The following is a 19,817-nucleotide window of genomic DNA, read 5'->3' as shown; positions in this document are numbered from 1 at the left end:
CACTTACCGGAAACAAAGAAAACGTGCGTATTAACACTAACACAAATCCTGTGTGAGGACAAGACGTGGGAGTGTATTCACTGTTGGCCTTGACGCGAGTCTATGTGGAGGGTTCACGATTCTAATTGGTCTGACATTTGGCTGCCATGGAAACGCGAGGTCCGCAGCATGACTCCACACCATGCTCACACTACACGTATGTACCCATACGGGTTCTAGTCGCCACACTGCACCTTCCACCCCTGACAGAGTAACCTATGTTGTAGTGTAAGATCCAGTCAACCGTCCAGTCAGCAACAAATTTCGCACCGAACATAACACATAAAATTAAACAAAGAGATACTGATATTATAATTAAGTTTCTCTTCTCCACAACGCCCAGACGGTTTCTGTGGTTCACTCAGTCTCCCAAGCCCACCGGAGGTAAAGCGGTTGGAGCGTGAAACTGGCAAATCACCTCCAACTACTACCGAGGTCAAGATAGCGTAGATGTATGCATAATGCGTCTTTATGACGTAGCGCTTAACTACTTAAGCACAGAGAAAATGTTACTATAATTAAATATTTGTATTTAGGTTTCATGTTGATATTAGCATTAAATGCTGATTAGTATTAAATATTGATATTAGCATTAAATATTTATAATAATACTGTGGCGTACAGATCCTTTCCTAAGCAGTAACTCTGTAAACAGCGACCGTTTCTGGACAACGGTTCGGTAAACACGTTACCGTTAATACGCAACAGATTCTTAATAATGCAACAGTTGGGCTACAACAATGGAAACGGAGTGTTTCTACGTGGTCCGTGCGGAGATGTTATAAGCAAGGGGCGAAGTAGGTTGACAGTGAGGTCTGCACGGTGGGCTGGGATGAGAGGACTTGAACGCGTGAAGCCGAAGAATCTCCACTGCTAGAAGCCGTTGCCAGGGAAAGGCTGGTGAAGACATAGCAGACTGGAAAATGCTTAGCGGGTGCTGTGTTGATTTGTGAATTGTGGAGACTGGCGCTGCAACTGCTTGTAGTACCGAATCGCGTGTATAAGTGGTCAATAAATCCATTCGCCTATTCAAACCCCGTCTATAATCACTCAAAATCGTGATAATATTTAATTGTGATAAGGTAGGGTAAGGTAAATTTGCCTCCATGTTTAATTAAACAGCATGCCATAGAGATCTATGGGGAATGGAGGTATAGCTCCGCCATTCTTTGACCTCGACACTAGATAATGGTGAGTGGTTAGAGTCACGCCCAAACAGCTTTACCCCCTTAGAAGGAACCCCGGTATCCATCATATAGGAAGCTGGGTGGGCCCAAAAGCCGGTCTGAACGCTGTGAAGTAGAAATAATCACACTCTCCTTGCCGGGAATCGAACCCCGGTCTACCAGCACGTAGCCTGTGATATTAGCAATAAATAAATAAATAATTAGCAGTAAATGCTGATATAACCACTAAAGCAGGGCCAATGGGAAAATTGCGGTTGAAAATGAACCAATAGGAGGTGACGGGTAGTCATGAAAGACAGAGCAAGAAAACAATGTACCTTCATAGGGCAGGGTAAATGGGAGATAAGACAAAAAGTCAACAATACAATTTAATCTAGTGGGGTGACCAGGAGAGGGGATTGGGTTGCCGTGGTGTTACAAAGGATAAACTAAATAAATTGGGTCACAGAAGGAGGGAAGTTGAAGTAAGCCAAGGAAGGGTGGTGTTCACTTGAAATACTTATGCACCCAACACGCAGCGACCCATATCCCCCAAATGCGTGGTGGTGTACAACTGAATTGCTGGGTTTCCAAGAATGAGTGAGGTTAAAATCCATAAGGGTGGTAATATTGCAAAGAGGGGTGATTCAAATAAGACTGTTTCACTAAGCAGCCTTTACATCCACAGTAGGGTAGTTTTAATATAATAAGTGGTAATTCTCATCCCCACAAGGCATCCTTCGTAATATACAACCCGTCTGTCACTGATACTTGGTGTGAAAAAGAAACGTCACTCTACATGTAAATCCCTCGTCCAAGGATTAAAATTCCAACTGACCACTTGGCAGAACTGCACAGCCGTTGTCAATTTTCTAAAAATGGAAGCGTGGAATATGATATAAGTCTGCTGGGATATGATGATATACAAGTATTATGTGGAATATAACTCTTCTACCCTGATGATGAAGGCATCAAGTTGTTCCGAAACGTTGGTACCTATGCACCGGAGTATAGCACGTCACATCCTGCAGTATCTTAATTTTTCACAGCCGTGACAACTTCCAATCGCACGATTCAGGATGTTCGTAAAATCTATGCTTGTCTTTTTGTCTAAAAAGCACTCTCAACAATGACGACACGCGGTAATAAAATGGGAACTCAGTTTTCCTACAGTCTATAAAAATCTAAGAAATATACTCGTATGTTTCCTTCGGACATGTATTTATTTATTTATTTATTTATTTACTTACTTATTGACAAACGGCCTCCGTAGTCTAGGGGTAACGTTCCCACCTCATGACTCAAGGTACGCGGGTTCAAACCCAGCGGAGGTCGTGGAATTTTTAAGGGCGGAAAAATTCAGGGAACAAGTCCTCCGAGAGGGACTTTAAGCCGTGGGTCCCGTGTCGTAGATTTACGGCACGTAAAAGAACCTCATGTCTCTAGGAGACCTCTGAGCTAAATTAGGCAAATTTCCCGCCCAAGTAGTTTCCAATGCCTCCGGTAGATGGGGAAGCTTAGGTACCACTGCCAGAGGAGGGACGACCTCACTGACAGAAAGGGACTATCAGATACCACTGCCAGTAGAAGGCCGAAACCTCGCTGGCAGAAAGGGAACGATGGAGACAGTAGAAATTCAAAGGGGGACGCACAGTAGATAAAACTGGTCGCGGTGCATGAGGTAACCCACCCCCTCAATACTGAAAAACTGAATATTTATTGGCAGTTAAAAGCGTGTTGAAATTTCAATAGGAAATTTATACAAACAAACTCCTACAAAAATAAGAACTAATATGTGCTCTTATCTAGAGGAAACTTCATCATCAAGGGTGCATATTGCAATAGTAACTGAAGCACAATTTTCACTGGTACCATCTTCCGTTCCTGTAGGTATTGTCACGTGTATTAGTGAAAACAGACGGAGTTTGGATTGGCGAATAGATTTACTGACCACTTACAGAGCGTAACTACAAACAACTATTATTTAAGACTATTTCTGATTTCCACACTACAAATAACTCAACACTAAGTCATCTCAGTCTATTTTCACTAGCCTTTACTTGGTAACAGCTCTTCACTAAGTGTCTTCACTTAGCTTTTCTTGGTAACAAATCTTAAAAATGAAGATTCTTCCGCTTCCGTTTCCGCTGGTTAACGCTCCACAGGTGAACCCTCATCTGCACTGCACTCGCTCTCTGAACTGACCTCGGTCGGTCGAGTCATATAGTCTCGGAGCGGACACACAAAGAACACCGCATGCACTACCTCTTCTATTGTGACATCATCGCGGACGTGCTTACCCAATCGCTCCATAGCGACGGTTGTACGCGTCACGTATCGTGACACCTCCTCTATTGTTGCGTGCGGACATTACTAGCAACGGCTGTTTCTCTGCCTGCACAGTTCTTCCCTTGAGCAAATGCACCACAGTATGTACTTGCCAACATACGTAACGACCCAATAGCACGTGTAATTCTTTTACACATAAAGATTATTTTGTTTGTGGCTTATTTAACGACGCTAGAGCGATTACTGAATAGTAAATAAGCGCTCGTGGCCTAGTATTCTGTAAGATTCATAACTTCCATGGAGATGCTGAGAAAAGCCAGGAAGACCCTCTGTCAGGATAACAGGTCTCTAGACTGAGTACCAGAGACATCCAGAATTCAAAGCAGAATTAATAACCACCTGACACCTACGTCTGGTATATCAGCCGTATTTTACTTCTTTGTCTTCCCATTCCTCTTCTTCCAAGAGTCCTTTTAAATCTTTTCCTCCTTATTATCTTTGTCATACTCTTTTACATTCCTATTTCTCTCTTCCTCTCCTTCTCAGCTCCTGTTCCTTCTACTGCAGAGTCATGTTATCGCTTTCCATCGCCTGTCTGTACCTACAGATAAACAATACGCATGCGCGGAAGTCATGAGGCCGGAAGGAGACATGAAGGCTAATGCAACAGATGCAGTGGCCTCCATCACACGCGATGCGACGAAGCGAGCTTTATATAAGCTGCGCGTTACGTAACGCCATGATACCACCTGCGCATTCCTTGCCATGCAGACTGATTTATATGGAAGTCGGCGTGAAGGTCACACTTCCGGAGGTCAACCGATGTGCGCTAAATTAATCAAAGTGAACAAGATGTTCAAACAAATAGAAGGCTTTAAGAGCTAAGAAACAGGTACAAATTCGAGACACCTGCCTCACTCGCGAACTAAGTAGACCCATAATTAGTTGCGTGAAGCAGAGTTCGTCTTCAGACGCTAACGGGTTCTCAGCTAGTCAGAAAATTGATTGGCTTGTTCACCAGAGCCCGTCACTGGTCCCTGTTCTGACCCAGACAAATCCAGTTCACATCCTCGTACCATACCTCTTCATGACCAATTATAATACCCTGTTCACACAGTCCGCCGCGCACGCACTGAGGAGTACAAATATAACATGACCCAAGGTTCGCTTCAAAAATCAAAATTACCCCAACATGCATACGAGGAAGGCCACAAAATATGTTGGAATGAAGGTCTTGCAGATTGAGCCCAACATCACATACATGAAACACAAGGAACCCACCCACATGTCTCTGCTAAACCCTCCGATCCGTCATCTCTCCCATCTGGTCTCCTGCTATCGCAGCGAGTTGCAAAATGTTGGTAGCATGCAGAGTGGAGCGACTCGGTACGGGCTGCAAGACCGAGAGGTCGGATTTCGAGTCCCGGTATGGTCCAGAATTTTCTCTTTTCCACGTCGTCCAGACCGGCTCTGGGGCCCAACCTCCTATCCAATGGGTACGAGGGGCTTTTTCTGCGGGGATAAAGCGGCCGGGGCGTGAAGCTGACCACTCACCTCCAACTAGTGCCGATGTCGAGAAAATATGGATCGATACATCCACTCCCCCATACGCCTTCATGGCGTAGTGCTTAATTAGTTAAGCACAGGGACAACTTTGCCTCTTACCCATCATATGGCCAACTCAATGACTCACCATGTAAGTAACCAACAAATTCAGTGTATACTAACAAACTGATGAAGTAACCAGCTCGGATCCGTATTATCAAAGTTACCTCATACATAACTGAATAACATAATATCTGATCCAACAGCTCATTAGTTAATGGATTAATTTATTAATTAATAGATTAACAGACTACTTACTACTTGCCTTCATAAATTAACGACCTTAAAATTTGTGGATAGCAGCAATGAACTAGCTTCCTGTATAACAGACGGACTAACAAATCATTCTAACCTAGGTAATTACTGACTGATCAAAAAACGCCCCTGTTAAGGAGATATTAAACTGGTACAGAAGTTAGGGACTGCCCGCTTTACAAAATAAGTGCTGTGCGCTCATTCATTTCTTTGTGCAATTATCTCGACAGCCACAAGACTTACGGGAAAAAGTGCACTGAACATAAATTTGGGTCCTATAAATATGTAATGAGTGAAGCCCGCGTGGAGGCGGCGTCTAATACCTCCACCGTAGCCCTGCGAGTCGTAGGACGCGACAAAAAGGAAACCCAGTGCCTGGAGGTAAAACAGGGCCACCCTGTTCGTGGGGGATATACTATACGGGTACCTGGCCCTCCAGGTTGGGGAACTCTCGAATCTGAGACAGTAAAATATGGTCATGAGTTCCGCGGGACTCGAACCTGAGAATGACTGCGCTGGCTAGAGCCTGCAGCAATTGTATACGACAGATCCATCCTCTCGTCAGAGAGGATATTACATAAGGAGTGTGACTACAAGTGTTCAGTTAAAAAAAAGTTACTGGTCGTGGGTCTCAAGGGGCTTGTCGCCAAGACGAACTGATTGGCGGTAAACCGCCAGTCGTAAAGTAACTGAGACTCTGACGCAGCGAGTAGATTCGCAGGTAGAACTTCACGTAAACGGCCCGCTTTTGTCGTCCAATTTTAACAAAAAAGGAAAACAGGAATCTGTGAAGAGAGCTTAATAAAATTCCACAATGTCATATTTCACGAAAGCTCGCTCATCATTCCCTAGTTGGTACGTGACGAAACAACGGGCACATTTTTCGCAGGTTCTTGCTAGCAACGAGCCTAACAAGCATATGTCCTGGCGAACTAGTAAATATTTTAATGGAAAAACTGAGGTCAACCACCAATAGCGTCAGCCGGTGATCGCTCTTATAGCCTGTCTAAAATGTATTGTGGAGTTACGTCATAGCTTCAGCAAGCAACCTTATGGGGGGAGTCCTTTGCCTTCAACGAGTTACCCGGTATGGCGATTTCCGTTCAAATCGTACGTGTAAAGCATAATCTCCTGACTTTCTAATGATGACGTAATGACATATGTCACTAGCTGATGATGACGCAAACTTAAAGATGTTTTGGACACAGTATATTTTCTATTTCAATAGCTTCTGAATGGAAGTTAAAAGCGTCACGGATGACGTAACAGTACGGATCAGAGATCAGAGACTAATGAAGCATGACCAGAGAGTGAAGACCTTCTCATTCGGTCGGGCACTTCAGTAGCATTGGCAAGAGATCGGTTGATGTGTCGTCGTTTTGAATTCGTTCCACTTGAATATAATGGCCAGAAACCAGACACATAAATGGAGCTACCAAGCTGGCGAAGTGGGGAAACAGCACTCCCGTCCCTCTCTCTAGGCCTGGCCGTGCATAACACAATGCGCAGTGGCTGTGGTCGAGTCCAATAAAGAGACAAAGATTGCAGGCTGTGTATGCCATATAACAGGGCCTTCGTTACATGCGTCATTGATGAATATTTACTGGGTAAGGATCTGGAAGGAGAGACACATAGTCCATTTGGCGACGTGAGATTGTACAGGTTAAGAAACCCATCAAACACCTTGGCCAGGATAAACATTAACTGCCACGATATTCTGACTGCTAAATCGGTGCTGGCCCTCGCCAGCACAGTGATTCCTGTCTGACGGCTCTGGGAACCTTCAGAACACCCTCCTGTCAGCGTTACCTGTACACCAGCTTGCATAGTTCGGGTCCTATAATTTGGTAGAGAGATTCCAACGTTTCGGAAGAACTTGTTGCTTCCATCATCTGGGTAGAATCAGCAGCTTCCTCCAAAGCGTTGAATACTCTCTATCAGGCTACAGGATGTTAAATCCCAGAGGATAGTAATCATTACTTTCCTCTTTCTTTCTTTCTATCTGTCTTTATTTATTTATTTATTGTTATATTCATCGGTCCTTGCACTTCACCATGAATTCTATTCGTCCGCACGTTTCATCTCTGAAACTACCGAAAAGAGATTTCGATGACATTTAACATTCGTGTTCTGTAGCGAAAGGACCGTTTCAGTCCTTATCGGTGCAATCCACGATCCGTGGTAGTTCGGTCAGTATAGTGAATATGCTATAGACTAGACGACCAGGGAGTCTCGGTTCGATTCCCGGCAGGGCCACAGATGTTCGTTTTCACTACAGTGGCCAGACCGGCTCTTGGCCAAACCCAGCCTCTTATCCAACAGGTACAGATGAGCTATTTTCCCGGGATAAGGCGACCAGGGAGTGAATCTGACCACTCATCCTTATCTCACGTCGAGGTTAAGAGTACATCTCCATGCCGTGGTGCTTAATTAAGCAGCGGGGCAACTTTATCTTAAACAATATTAGGCTAAAGCGAAGCAAGCAATCCCCTAGATTTCATCGTGCGCATGTGTGGATTTCTGACTGTTGACAGAACATGTAACGTGGCTCCCTTCTAAATCTGTTGCCCCCTACCGTCAGAGGGATCCACATAACAATTTAACTTCATGACAATAAAAAAATCATTAAGTTGGCTGAAAATTCACCCTCATCTGACATTCATTTGAATTTATGATTACGTGAGTTGGCAGCACTGACAGGGTCTCCCGTGGCGTGACATTTGTAGAGACAAATTCAATTACAAAGAACCGGGGCCACATGCGCGACAGGGGAGGGTGCGAGAGAGACAAAGCTAGCAAGACTACCAATGTCTGCCGTCTATCTCCCTCTGACCCGTCTTCTGCGCATGGAAGGCCAGGGCTCTTAGCATAGCATGTTTCGCGTTCTGAGATGTGGAAGGGATGACGCAGGGAGGGGAATCACCGCATCGTCTCTTGTGAAATTGCGAAGTATCCACATGTACCGTCAAGGTGAGACAAGATACACTCCTGCCATCATGCGGAACGTGTTGTTAGGAAAACATTCACGAGACCACTTGGAGAATTGAAGGCATAGATAGAAAGATGATTTACTAGCACCCGAGCCGTTGTATAGTAATGATAGGGGAAGGGGGGTGTACAGCCAGCCTCCACTCGTATGTTCGAAATGAGGATATTGAACTAAGAATGGGCCTTAGAAATACAGACTGTGAGGATATGAAGCGGAGTTCTTATACAGCCACGTCCTGGGTTATGGTAGTCTAGTCTGGCAGGTTCTAACGAACTTTTCAGGATATCATAGAGACAGTTCTTCCAAATTATTGGCATCCTCTTATAATGCTGCAAGGTGTCACAACCCAGACAACCATGGCCATGAGAAACATATACTCTCGACAAGACAGAGTGTCAGGTGAGATTGAAACGCGAAAAGACAGAAGGAACGATGAAAGGGCAGAGACAGGGAAATTACGGGTTCTCTGTACGTCACTGCGATATAATGATAATGGTGATGTGCAAAAAAACGATAGGAGCGTCACGACCACACAAATAGCCATGACTAAAGCGATGATTTGCTTTGAGTGTCCCCCGAGCAGTTTACCGTCCGCCCAGGTGTTTGGCTGTCGTTACCTGCACTGTAAATGCGAAGCGAAACATTCCTAGCCCTCACAAGACGTACTTCTGCATCTGTTGCTTTGTGATATTTTCTTAGATCTAAGTTTTCAGTCCATAATGCAACAAAACAATGATATGCCTAAAAGCACAGAACAAAGTGTACAGTGCAGTGGTCTCCCGGATAAATTTTGCCTGATGATGGCCCATGTGTGGCCGAAACATGTAGCAACAAAAAATGAATGTATATAGTTAATGGCATTTTACAATATTTAACAAGCACTTTTAATGTAAAGTAAAAAGTAAAGGTATCCTTGTAACAGTCCATGGAGGCCCATAGGGTTGTGAGATGTTGAGGTTCCCACATTTTCGAGAAAATCGGCTCACAGATGGCGGCACGGTTGTCAGCCATAAGCCCGGGCCGCCCTCTACCCACAGGAATATTCCTGGTACTCATTTCTGTTAGAGGCTGAGTCGACCCCATGGTCATAGTGCGGTTGGAAACATTAGGTCAACTGAAAAAACATCCAATGACCCCATCGGGATTTGAACCCTCGACCTTCCGGCTTGTAGCAGTGTCTCAACCAACTACGCTACCGCGTGCCCCGCGCTTTTCGTGCAGTAAACATATGTTAGTGTCTTTTATAACAGGCTGACTAGTTGCGCTATAGACGGAAGACTTGCGATCTAAAAATGATTCTTAGCCCTGTCAAGAATTGAACTCCTGTCATGTTCCTATCAATTCTAGATAAGGGGATGTTACAGACACCAGGGCCCTTTCTTGGCTAATCAAAAGGTAACTTGACTACGAATAAGAGAGCAGGTGTTGTCTTCATTCTAGCCGGGACTGTCAGTACTGGGTCCAACACGAAAAGCCTCCAATATTATATTTCAGCATCCTGTTACACTCACACAATATATATGGATAAATACCGTCTTAAGTGCAACAAATTTTATTGTAGTTTTTACTTCTTTTCCTCCTCCACACTACATGTTTCGGCCCTAAATGGCCATCATCAGGTGTGCATCACTCACGTAGCTGTTACACTGCTTGTTAAAATTTAAAATTACCAGTCTTTCTAATTGTATAAAATCTTTGTTAATCTACACGCGTCGATTTGATTTTTAAATTAGCACTTTTTAAAACTTAATTCAAGTTAAAATGTCTATAAGATCTCTGTTCTTTCTTTTTCAAATTTTTAGTTAAAATTTTTTCAGGGTACATGCCCTATATCTACGGTGCTGCAGCGGCCACTTCTTGTTTTTATCGTTGTTCATGTGTTGTCTGTAATATACAAATATTCCTGTTACTATCTTATGTCTTGTTATGTNATAAGATAGTAACAGGAATATTTGTATATTACAGACAACACATGAACAACGATAAAAACAAGAAGTGGCCGCTGCAGCACCGTAGATATAGGGCATGTACCCTGAAAAAATTTTAACTAAAAATTTGAAAAAGAAAGAACAGAGATCTTATAGACATTTTAACTTGAATTAAGTTTTAAAAAGTGCTAATTTAAAAATCAAATCGACGCGTGTAGATTAACAAAGATTTTATACAATTAGAAAGACTGGTAATTTTAAATTTTAACAAGCAGTGTAACAGCTACGTGGGTGATACACACCTGATGATGGCCATTTAGGGCCGAAACATGTAGTGTGGAGGAGGAAAAGAAGTAAAAACTACAATAAAATTTGTTGCACTTAAGACGGTATTTATCCATATATAACGAAAAGCCTCCCCTGGTTTTTGTCATTCAGAAGAAGGGAAAATTGATTTAGCCTACTTTCCTCATTTTGGGAAAAAAAAGAAGAAAAAAAGGAGGTTTATGAGATCGCCTTGCTGTCAGTGTGACTATCTATTTGTGTTGGGTCGGGTAAATTTATGCTGGTCCTCGCCAGAATCATGGCCGTATTTTACTCTCATGACTCTGTGTGAGTCCTGCAAGCCCCTGATGAATACCGTCGTATCGCCCTCTACTTATTTCGTTTTCTATGTGGTCCGTGTAGCATAATATAAAAGTATGCCATTAGTTCATTCCAGAACTTCTTGATTTAAGTACGAACTACATAAAAATAATTAAAAAATCCAGTTCCTACCTCACAGAAAACACTGAATCTCCATGACAGGAGACCAATAGGAAAATGCTGTTTTGGGGAAACCGTCTTTGTTTATTGCTAGAAGCACGCGGAACTGTGGCTACAGTCTACTGTTTTTATACTAAAGCACACGGTACGCATGGTTTCCGCTGTTCTTTTGGGGGTTTATTTATAGACTGAAAGAAATATAAAAATTCAAATTAATCATTCATTCGAATAGCAAATAGCAAACTGTATCATAGGGGCACAGTCTGACGTCCGGTTTGCTGCCAGGCATAGAGAAAGGGCGCAAACTTACCGGCCGAGTCCACTATAAATGCCTTGTACTTCATATTAATTTCATCGAATGATAAATTGATAAAAACAGTGAGACAATTCATAATTCTGAAATTCATTAAATGGAATGGGGAGGGAGACGCCAGACAGATTACAAAAATGGTTCCAGTTCATTGAGTGGAGGGGGTGCATTTTCAAATACGCGCGTCTCTGGCAGAAGATGAGTATCAATTAAACGAATTCCATCCAACAAAACTCCAATATTTTTATTGCCGTAGGTACACATGCCATCCACCACACTGTAAAAGCCGGAGTAGCTCAGTTGCTATAGTGACTAGGCTACGAGCTACAAGCCCGGGAATCGGGGTTCGTTTCCTGGCAGAAATAGGAGGTCATCTCTGCTCCAAAGCGTCGAGACTGGCTTTGGGTGAGCCTGCTATTCAATGAGTACTGGGGCACACTACCCGGAGGTAAACCGGCTGGAGCGTAAAGCTGGCCATTCATTTCCGTCCTTGGCCGAGGTTAAGAAGGCGTGGAACTATACCTCCACTAACCCGATACGTGTGCATGACGTGGAGGGGAACATCGAGCTTCTCCATGTTACCTACAGCACTGTACAAAAGCGAACATCTCTAAGGAGTTAACATGAAACGAGCCGTAACATGACGGAGTCGAGGTTCTCACAGCGGCGCCACCAAAACGAAAACAACATTCTGTGCTGTAACTGTGTACATCCGTAAAGGCTATCGACGTTTCGGTTTTTCGCCAGCTTATTATTCATTTGTTACATTTGGTTTAGTTTTCGACCCTGAAGTCCGAGGCGATACGTTCCTCCGAAACGTCGGTGGACTTCTACCGAACACGAGTTACAAGCCACAATATCGGATTCTTCAAGCCATAAGATGTCGGGCCGGATATGACGCAAAGGCTCTTCGTCCAATCAGAGCGTAACATAACTCTGCGCCGGGACACCGACTCTCGCGATATTCCTCAGTCCCTTCAGAGAGATAAGTAAAGTTATCCCTGCGTTTAATTAGTTAAGCACCACGCCATGAAGGTGTATGGGGGAGGGGAGGTATAGCTGCATAATTCTTAACCTCGGCACTAGGCAGAGGTGAGTGGTCAGATTCACGCCCTGACCACTGTATCCCAGAGAAACAACCTCCCAGAAGCTTGGTGGGCACAGTTACCGGTCTGGACGCTCTCTTACCAGGCACTCTTACGGAGCAGAAGTCCTCTGTATGTAAGGTAAAGCTGTCCCAGCGCACCTCGCCATGGAGACATGTAGGGGAATGGAGATACACCTCCGCCATTGTTGATTCGGCGCTACATGGAGTTGGGTGATTAGCTCCACGCCCCGACCTGTTTACCCCCGAAGTAAAAGCCCTAGGTACACACTAGACATTTGGGCCCCAGAGCCGGTCTCGACGCTGTGGAGTAGAGAAAAATATATTGTCCCTACCGAGAATCGAACACCGGCCGTCTAGCCCGTAGCCTGTCGCAATACCAACTGAGTTATCCCGGCTCCTTAAATTTATAATTATGACGTAAGGGTTTGCATCATTGACAGCAAAGCACTCTCGTTACTATATTAACTGAGTATACTCGAAAGCAATCAGGGGTAATAGTTTGTGCAGAGAGACGCTTCCCCCAAAAGGAACAGAACAACACATGAAACATTCATGAGTAGCGGATTACTGATAATGTATAGAGATCAATGGAAATATGAACGAATATTGAAAGGGATTAACCCTTCGAGGCATAAAGCTCGTGCCATTAGTATTTAAACATGGAGTTCCTACCTCACAGGAAACAGTACCGTTTAGGGAAATAACCTCCTCGTATTGTGAGAAACATACGTGGGCGGGCAAACTGCATGGTCTCACTGCATGCTGAGAGCAGCAGCTATTGAGATGGATGTGGCCTCCAGGTGCGGCCGCGTAGGTGAAGAAAGGGCCCCACCCAGAGGTGCGGGGGGAGGGCTCTCTGAGAGACGAGCAGGCATTACTGAAAGTTCAGAAGTATGCAGGAATGTGATAACAGGCTCTACCAATCAGTCTTAGGTTAGGGCAAAGGTAAATTTGCACCTGTGCTTATCTAATTAAGCACTACGCCAAGAAGACGTATGGGGGAGTGGATGTATAGACCGCGTGCTGTTGACCTCGGCATTAGTTGGAGATTGGTGATTAGCTTCATGCCCCGGCCGCCTTATCCCCCGTTATCCATTGGATAGGAGGCTGAGTGAGCACCAGAAACGGTCCGGACACGGCGGAGAAAAGAAAAATCTTGCTTTGTAGGGAATGGAATCCGGGAGGTCCAGCCTGTAATCCGTCACTTTACAGACTAAGCTATCCCGGCTCCATACGCTCATAGCGATATCATTACTGTGCAACAGGTTGGCATAGCGGTGACGAGCAGGGGAGAAAATTCTTGCCCCTATCGGGACTCGAACTCATAGGCCCATAGGCAGTTACTCTACCAACTGAGCTATTCCGACTCCCACCAATCAGACCTTCATCTGGTAACTCGCTCCGTATATGTCAGCTATAATCATTCATCGAAGCCATTTTCACTATGTTGTCTACAGGAAATCAACAAATTCTTTCAAGAACATCCAGGCTAGTGAGCACTCCTCAGGACCTGGATAACTCTCATGTTCTGGAACTGACGTAAAAGACTATCGGCTTACTACAACCCCCAAATTTCTCCCTCACTTCGGACTTGAAAGGCTGGAAGACTGAGTTATGCTTCGAGCCATGTCACTTGGCACAACATACATACCTGCATTCAAAGCTCACGCAGCTTCCCACTGGCAGCCACTCACTGCACTGCCCACGCGCAATAATCGAGACATGAAAAGCAAAGCAAATGTTCCGTTTCACCTGATTAATTTAATTACCGACAATGCAACCGACACGCCCCAAAACATGTTATAATTGTAACTGGATGATTTTGAAATATTACGACCAGAATAAACACCCACAAAAGAGTGACCAAGCCAGTCCAGTCCACTAAATTGCTGCTGGTGGTCCTCGCCAGCACAGTCATTCTTGGTTTCGGTGCCCGTAGGAGCCCATGACCATATTTTCGTTCTTTCCAAGACTTTTGTGTTTTGAAATGGGGCCTCCTCTTAAACGAGGGGAGGGTCTGACTACTATTGGTCACTCCCCTTCTACTGGGGAGTCTGGCTATCACTGGTTTGGCTATATCAGTCGGTCGGTCGGTCGGTCGCGGTGAAACTTCTGCTGAGAATTCAACGAAAATTCTCATCTGCTCCACTACTTTCTCCCGTATTCCTTTCCATTGCTTAAGATGAGATGAGACCGACTTCTAACGCTATCTCTCACGAATACCACGCATAAATAGTCAATTGTAAACCACCTTCTTTATGTAGTATACTACTGCACATGCGGCAGGGCATGTAGCACGAATGGGAAGAAGAGGAATACATATAGGACATTGGTGAGAAGGCATGAAGGAAAGAGACCAATAGGAAGACCAAGACGTAGACGGGTGGATAATATTAAAATTGATCTTAGACAGAATTTATCTGGCTCAGGATAGAGACTAATGGAAGGCTCTTGTGAACACGGTAATGAACCTTCGGGTTCCATAAAATGCTGGGAAGTTCTTGAGTAGCTGACCGACTGGCGCCCTCTCGAGTAGGGCTCAGATCCGTGAAGTTAGTTCTACATTGCACCAGAATATTATCAGTACCCAAGAACTGACAAGACATACTGTAACAAAAGACTGCTCTCTCCTCCGTGACCTATTGCCAAATTTGAAACATGTTAGCTCTCGACACTTCGTTGCTATGGTAACCTGAAGATGCCCAATTTCAGAGCTTTCATCTCAATAATAATAATAATAATAATAATAATATGAACGATCCAAACAAAATCTCTCCCTCCTTCAATTTCAATTAGCACTGAGATTCGAACTCGGGGCTCACATAACAACTGAATTCAACTATCAACTTCCCCGACTCAACATTCACGTAACCATATATGTGTATATTGATGTGAAATAGGCCACGACAGCCGTTTACATATCAGCCGCCAAATCTGCTTTTAAATCAAATTTCAATTTAACCTGCAAACACATACAGTCGATTCAGAGCAATTAAATAACCTTATTAACAACACTTCCATCATATTTCCAGTTCATCACTCGTGCTGCCCGTACAGGCAGAGGTAATGCTGTCCCTGTGCCTAAGTACCACGATATGAGGAAGTATGGGGGAGTGGAGGTATGGCTCCAGGCATTATTGACCTCGGCAGAGATGGAACTGAGTGGTCTCCTTCATGATCCAGCAGCTTAAACGCATGGAGACAGCCACCGGTATGTGGCTGCACCTCACAGCCGGGCTGCACACATGAAGAATACAATAATCTCTCGTTCCTGAGTCCGGCTACCGCCTGCTTCTTCTGGTTTACTGAGACGCTTACTGACCAACCCTGAACACGGAGGCGGTGTGTCACCCGAAACGTCGGCATCTCTCTGAACTACACAGCGACAGAACGCAGGATACCATTCACCGCCGTGATAACCTCATAACTAGCACCAGAGTAAGAAATGTCGCTACCAAAAACAGGCCACGACGCGTCCTTCCATGTTATTTCGACTTCTCTGCTTACAGAACCCGATTCCCACTTAAAATAGCCAGTGCTGATTTATTTACTTACTTATGATTTGCTTGACGCTGATAGTCGTTCACACTAAACGGCGTCAAAATAGAGAACGATTAATGAATTATGAATTTAAAGGATGTGGAAGGAAACGGTAGTGTTCTATTTTAAGATATCCCGGCTTTGTCAGCTTTGACTGAGGAAACCCATGAAAACCCTCAGCCATGACAGTCGGTATCCCGGCATAGAGTCCCGAGTACAAGCCATAAGATTTCCTGCCTGAGCCTCCTTGTACGGTTTAACTTGTGCAGCTGATACAGCGTCGTCACAAAACTTAGTAGCCAATCAAGTAGCCTTGCGTCCCACTGGATTTTAAGTAACTCATTCCTGCATCTCGTTTAAAGTGGATCATGAAGGGTTAATATTAAGCAAGGGGGACGAGGAACGCAACCACCCTTCTGCGGCCACCCCGTTTCCAATTACCAGTGGACCAAAATTACGAAGGAAGAAAGTAACAATTACTTCACGGTTCATTGGCGTGAAAGTAACACGAGCCAGCAGCGCACTGAAGCCTATACAGATTGTCACTGTCACGTGACTCAGTTCGGACCTTCAACACTTGGGCCTTGAGACCAGCTATCCTGAGGTTTACCTGAGCACCTTGGGACAAATGCCGAGATAATACCTCAAATCAGTCCACACCATTTCTAGTTCCTTCTTCGCTACTCATCTCTAGTTTGCAGCTGTACTCAATTAAACGTCACGCCCTGAAGACGTATGTGCGAGTGGAGGCAAAATTCCAAGCATTTTTTAACATTAACCTCAATCCTGAAGCTGGAGGCAGTGCGTTCCTCCGAAACGTTCGTACACTTCTATCAAGACTGTGTCACGCCCCAGACGTTAGGGTTCTCAGTATTCACCATAACTTATTATACAGTGCGTACAATCAAGTGCGCGCCGCGGCTGCAATTTGCCGTGAGTCATACCACCGCAGAACGGATGCAGTCGCGGGGAGTGTTGCAACTCCTGTATGTCCGTACAGATCTCGAAAGGGCTCCGCTGTATCGAGTTAATTAGCCACCTAGTCAGTCAGTCGGTCTGTTTGTTTGTTTGTTTGTTTGACGGACGGGCCGGCGGAAAGATTAGATAGGTAGGTGGGTGGGTTGGTCGGTGGATAGACGGACAGACAGACGAACGGACGGACGGGCAGATAGACAGATCTGCCGACTTGTTAGGGCACGTTCATGTTTTCATACTCTACAGATTGCATCCTGTTGTGTGGTGTATGATATCTACTGGCTATGCCCGTCAACACAACCACACGATACGGTGTTTGTATGTTAACACGACGCTAACAGAAGATATATAAGAGGGTCTCCAAAATTGTGATTTCAACGCACATTAAGAGTCAGCTCCATCTAAAAATGTATTCATATCTGTCAAACACGACGTATCCAGCATCAGTCCTCGAGACTGAATTAAAAAGAACAAGAGTTACTCTGAATCCATTTCTTTACATAACCCTCTGAAGCCTGGAAGACAGAGGCAGTTTGTCTGCGTCTAGCTGCAACCGTCAGTACAAGTTTTGTGTAGCATCAATACTGGAACCAACATGAACCCTGGTTTTATGTCAATCAGAAAATGTGAATAGTGTTATTCGGCTCTCTCTGTCATGCTGGTCTCCTCGGAAGCCCCAAAATCAGTTCCTACCTCACAGGAAACATTACTACGAAGACCAACTCGTTAATGGTGTTTGAGTATATACATACGTGCTGCTTATTCTGATAATCGGACGGAACACATAAATACATTGTGTAAGATTTGAGGCTTTCACGGCGGTGACTATGAAGAAAGCAGTCTTCTGGGATTTGTCACCGTGTATATGTGGTGTTAACCGACGTTTCGGAGGAACGTATCGCCTCCATCCTCAGGGTAGAAGGAAAGATATAAGAAATACCCTGAAGATGGAGGCGATACGTTTCTCCGAAACGTCGGTTAACACCACATATACACGGTGCCAAATCCCAGAAGACTGCTTTCTACATAAATACATTGTCTGAACAAAATGCTGATTCTTTTTAATGTTTAAGCAGATAGCGTCTTTACATCATTTGAAGCCTGAACCATTTGCAGCCACTTGGTGATTTGGCTAACACAGTTCACGCGATGTCCTTGTTTTTGCACAGTGGTCAGGACGCAGGTAAATCAACAAAGCGAGAGGATGCCGGTGCGGTCATAATGGTACCATATCTGAACATGATGAGACAGAAAGGAAAGAAATATTTGTGAGAGGGTAAAGCGTTGGGAAAGAAATATACTTTGTTGTGAGCAGAGGGAAAAAGTTTAGATGGCGGTCTTACTGACTGTGATGGGGGTAAATTATGTTAACGTTGGGTGGAAGGGGGGCTGCATGTGAATCATGTAGTGTAACGCCAAATCTTGGGTACCAACTCAGTATTTGTTCTAGGACTGAGGAAAATCACGGCAATCCTTGATAGATTTAACCAGTCGCAGGACATCTCTGATGCAAATTGACTTCTAGCCAGTAGTCCGAGATTTAAATGAGCAGCCCTTAAAATTAGTCCCTGTTTCTATCGCTGTTTTATTTTGAAAACTTTTACATGATTGTCTAACAAACTTTCTTTGGCGTGTAAAGGGGTTTGGAAACATTAACTTCATTCAAGCAATACTCCACTGATGACACACACAAACTCCAACCGGTTAACGCTGTTAACACATGGGTACGCTACGTGTGGAAAACTCATAGCTTTTCAATTACAATGCAGGCTGTGCATGCAGTAAACTCTGGGACAGCGGATTAAAATGAGGCTGCATGGGTCACCTGTACGGGGGTGAGACGTCATAACTATGAGATCAGATTACAGTCAGAACTTCAACAGAAGATGACAGTTGATTACGCGGTCCAGTGACACGGAAACATAACTTGAATGGGTTTGCCTACCTAGATTGTCACAGATGACTACTGGAAGGGCCGCAAATACCAGCAGTAGAAGGTATACCATCCACCAGGAGGGGGGCAGTGTCCCCAGGGGCACTCTCAACTTGGACACACAAACCACGATACACATCACCTTTGTTACGCCACCAAAACATATACAATTGAAACCACATAAAAATTTTAACAACAACATTATCATGCAACAAATAAACTTTTAAAAGATATGTTTTCAATATATTGTGGAAGCAGACATTTCAGCTGCAATAATTGATTAGTTTAGACCCAAAGTAATCCACACAGCGCACACCATGACGGAAGCTGTCACTGACAGGTGAAGCTCGCGACACGGAACGATCACATTCGATTGTTTCAGTGCGGCAATCCGACCGCTACTGATTCCGTGAGCAACGCGCGTCCAGGACAAGCGAGAGCTCGCTCGCAGCTTCCCACCCCTTCCGCCAGGATGCGCTCCAGCAGCTGAACGCCTAGTCCAAACATTTCTGAGTCCGAGGGCCCAAACTGTCACGCCAAGAATATCTTGGCTTACTTATTGAAAACCAGAGATTGGGCTAAATACAGGGCTACGTTTACTATAAAAACATATTTGTCCCTGTGTTCAATAAAGTACCACGCCAATAAGACACTAGAGGAGTGGAGAAATGGCTCCACGAAAATCTTCATAGAAGATGAAATGAGTGGTCAGTTTCAAGCACCTGTCGCCTTGCTTTCATGGAAAGAGCTCCAGATTCCCATCCGACAAAGTCTTCATAGGTCCCAGAGCTGTTCTGGAGGCTGTGGAGAAGAGAAAAATCTATACCCCTACCGGGCATGGAACCACGATTCCCCAGTGGTACAGCCCGGAGCTTAGTCACTATAGTAATTGAGATATCCAGGTTTCAATTTACT

At 44.5% G+C, this 19,817-nt stretch overlaps 1 protein-coding gene across 1 annotated transcript in view; it reads right to left on the bottom strand.

Annotated features, from left to right (window-relative positions):
- The window catches only part of LOC111874043 (protein eva-1 homolog C), a 120,384-nt gene extending 101,135 nt beyond the window's left edge, over positions 1-19,249 (bottom strand). Inside the window, exon 1 of the mRNA XM_033755306.1 lies at positions 18,915-19,249. Within this exon, the coding sequence (XP_033611197.1) occupies positions 18,915-19,110 (196 nt within the window). The 5' untranslated portion in view covers positions 19,111-19,249. The remainder of the gene's footprint in view (positions 1-18,914) is intronic.
- Between the last annotated feature and the right edge of the window lie 568 nt (positions 19,250-19,817).

This window comes from Cryptotermes secundus, unplaced genomic scaffold (genome assembly GCF_002891405.2).
Source record: "Cryptotermes secundus unplaced genomic scaffold, Csec_1.0 scaffold1801, whole genome shotgun sequence".
In the NCBI taxonomy this organism is placed as follows: domain Eukaryota; kingdom Metazoa; phylum Arthropoda; class Insecta; order Blattodea; family Kalotermitidae; genus Cryptotermes; species Cryptotermes secundus.
Note: the sequence above shows the minus strand (reverse complement) of the source record. Positions and strands in the feature narration are given on the sequence as shown.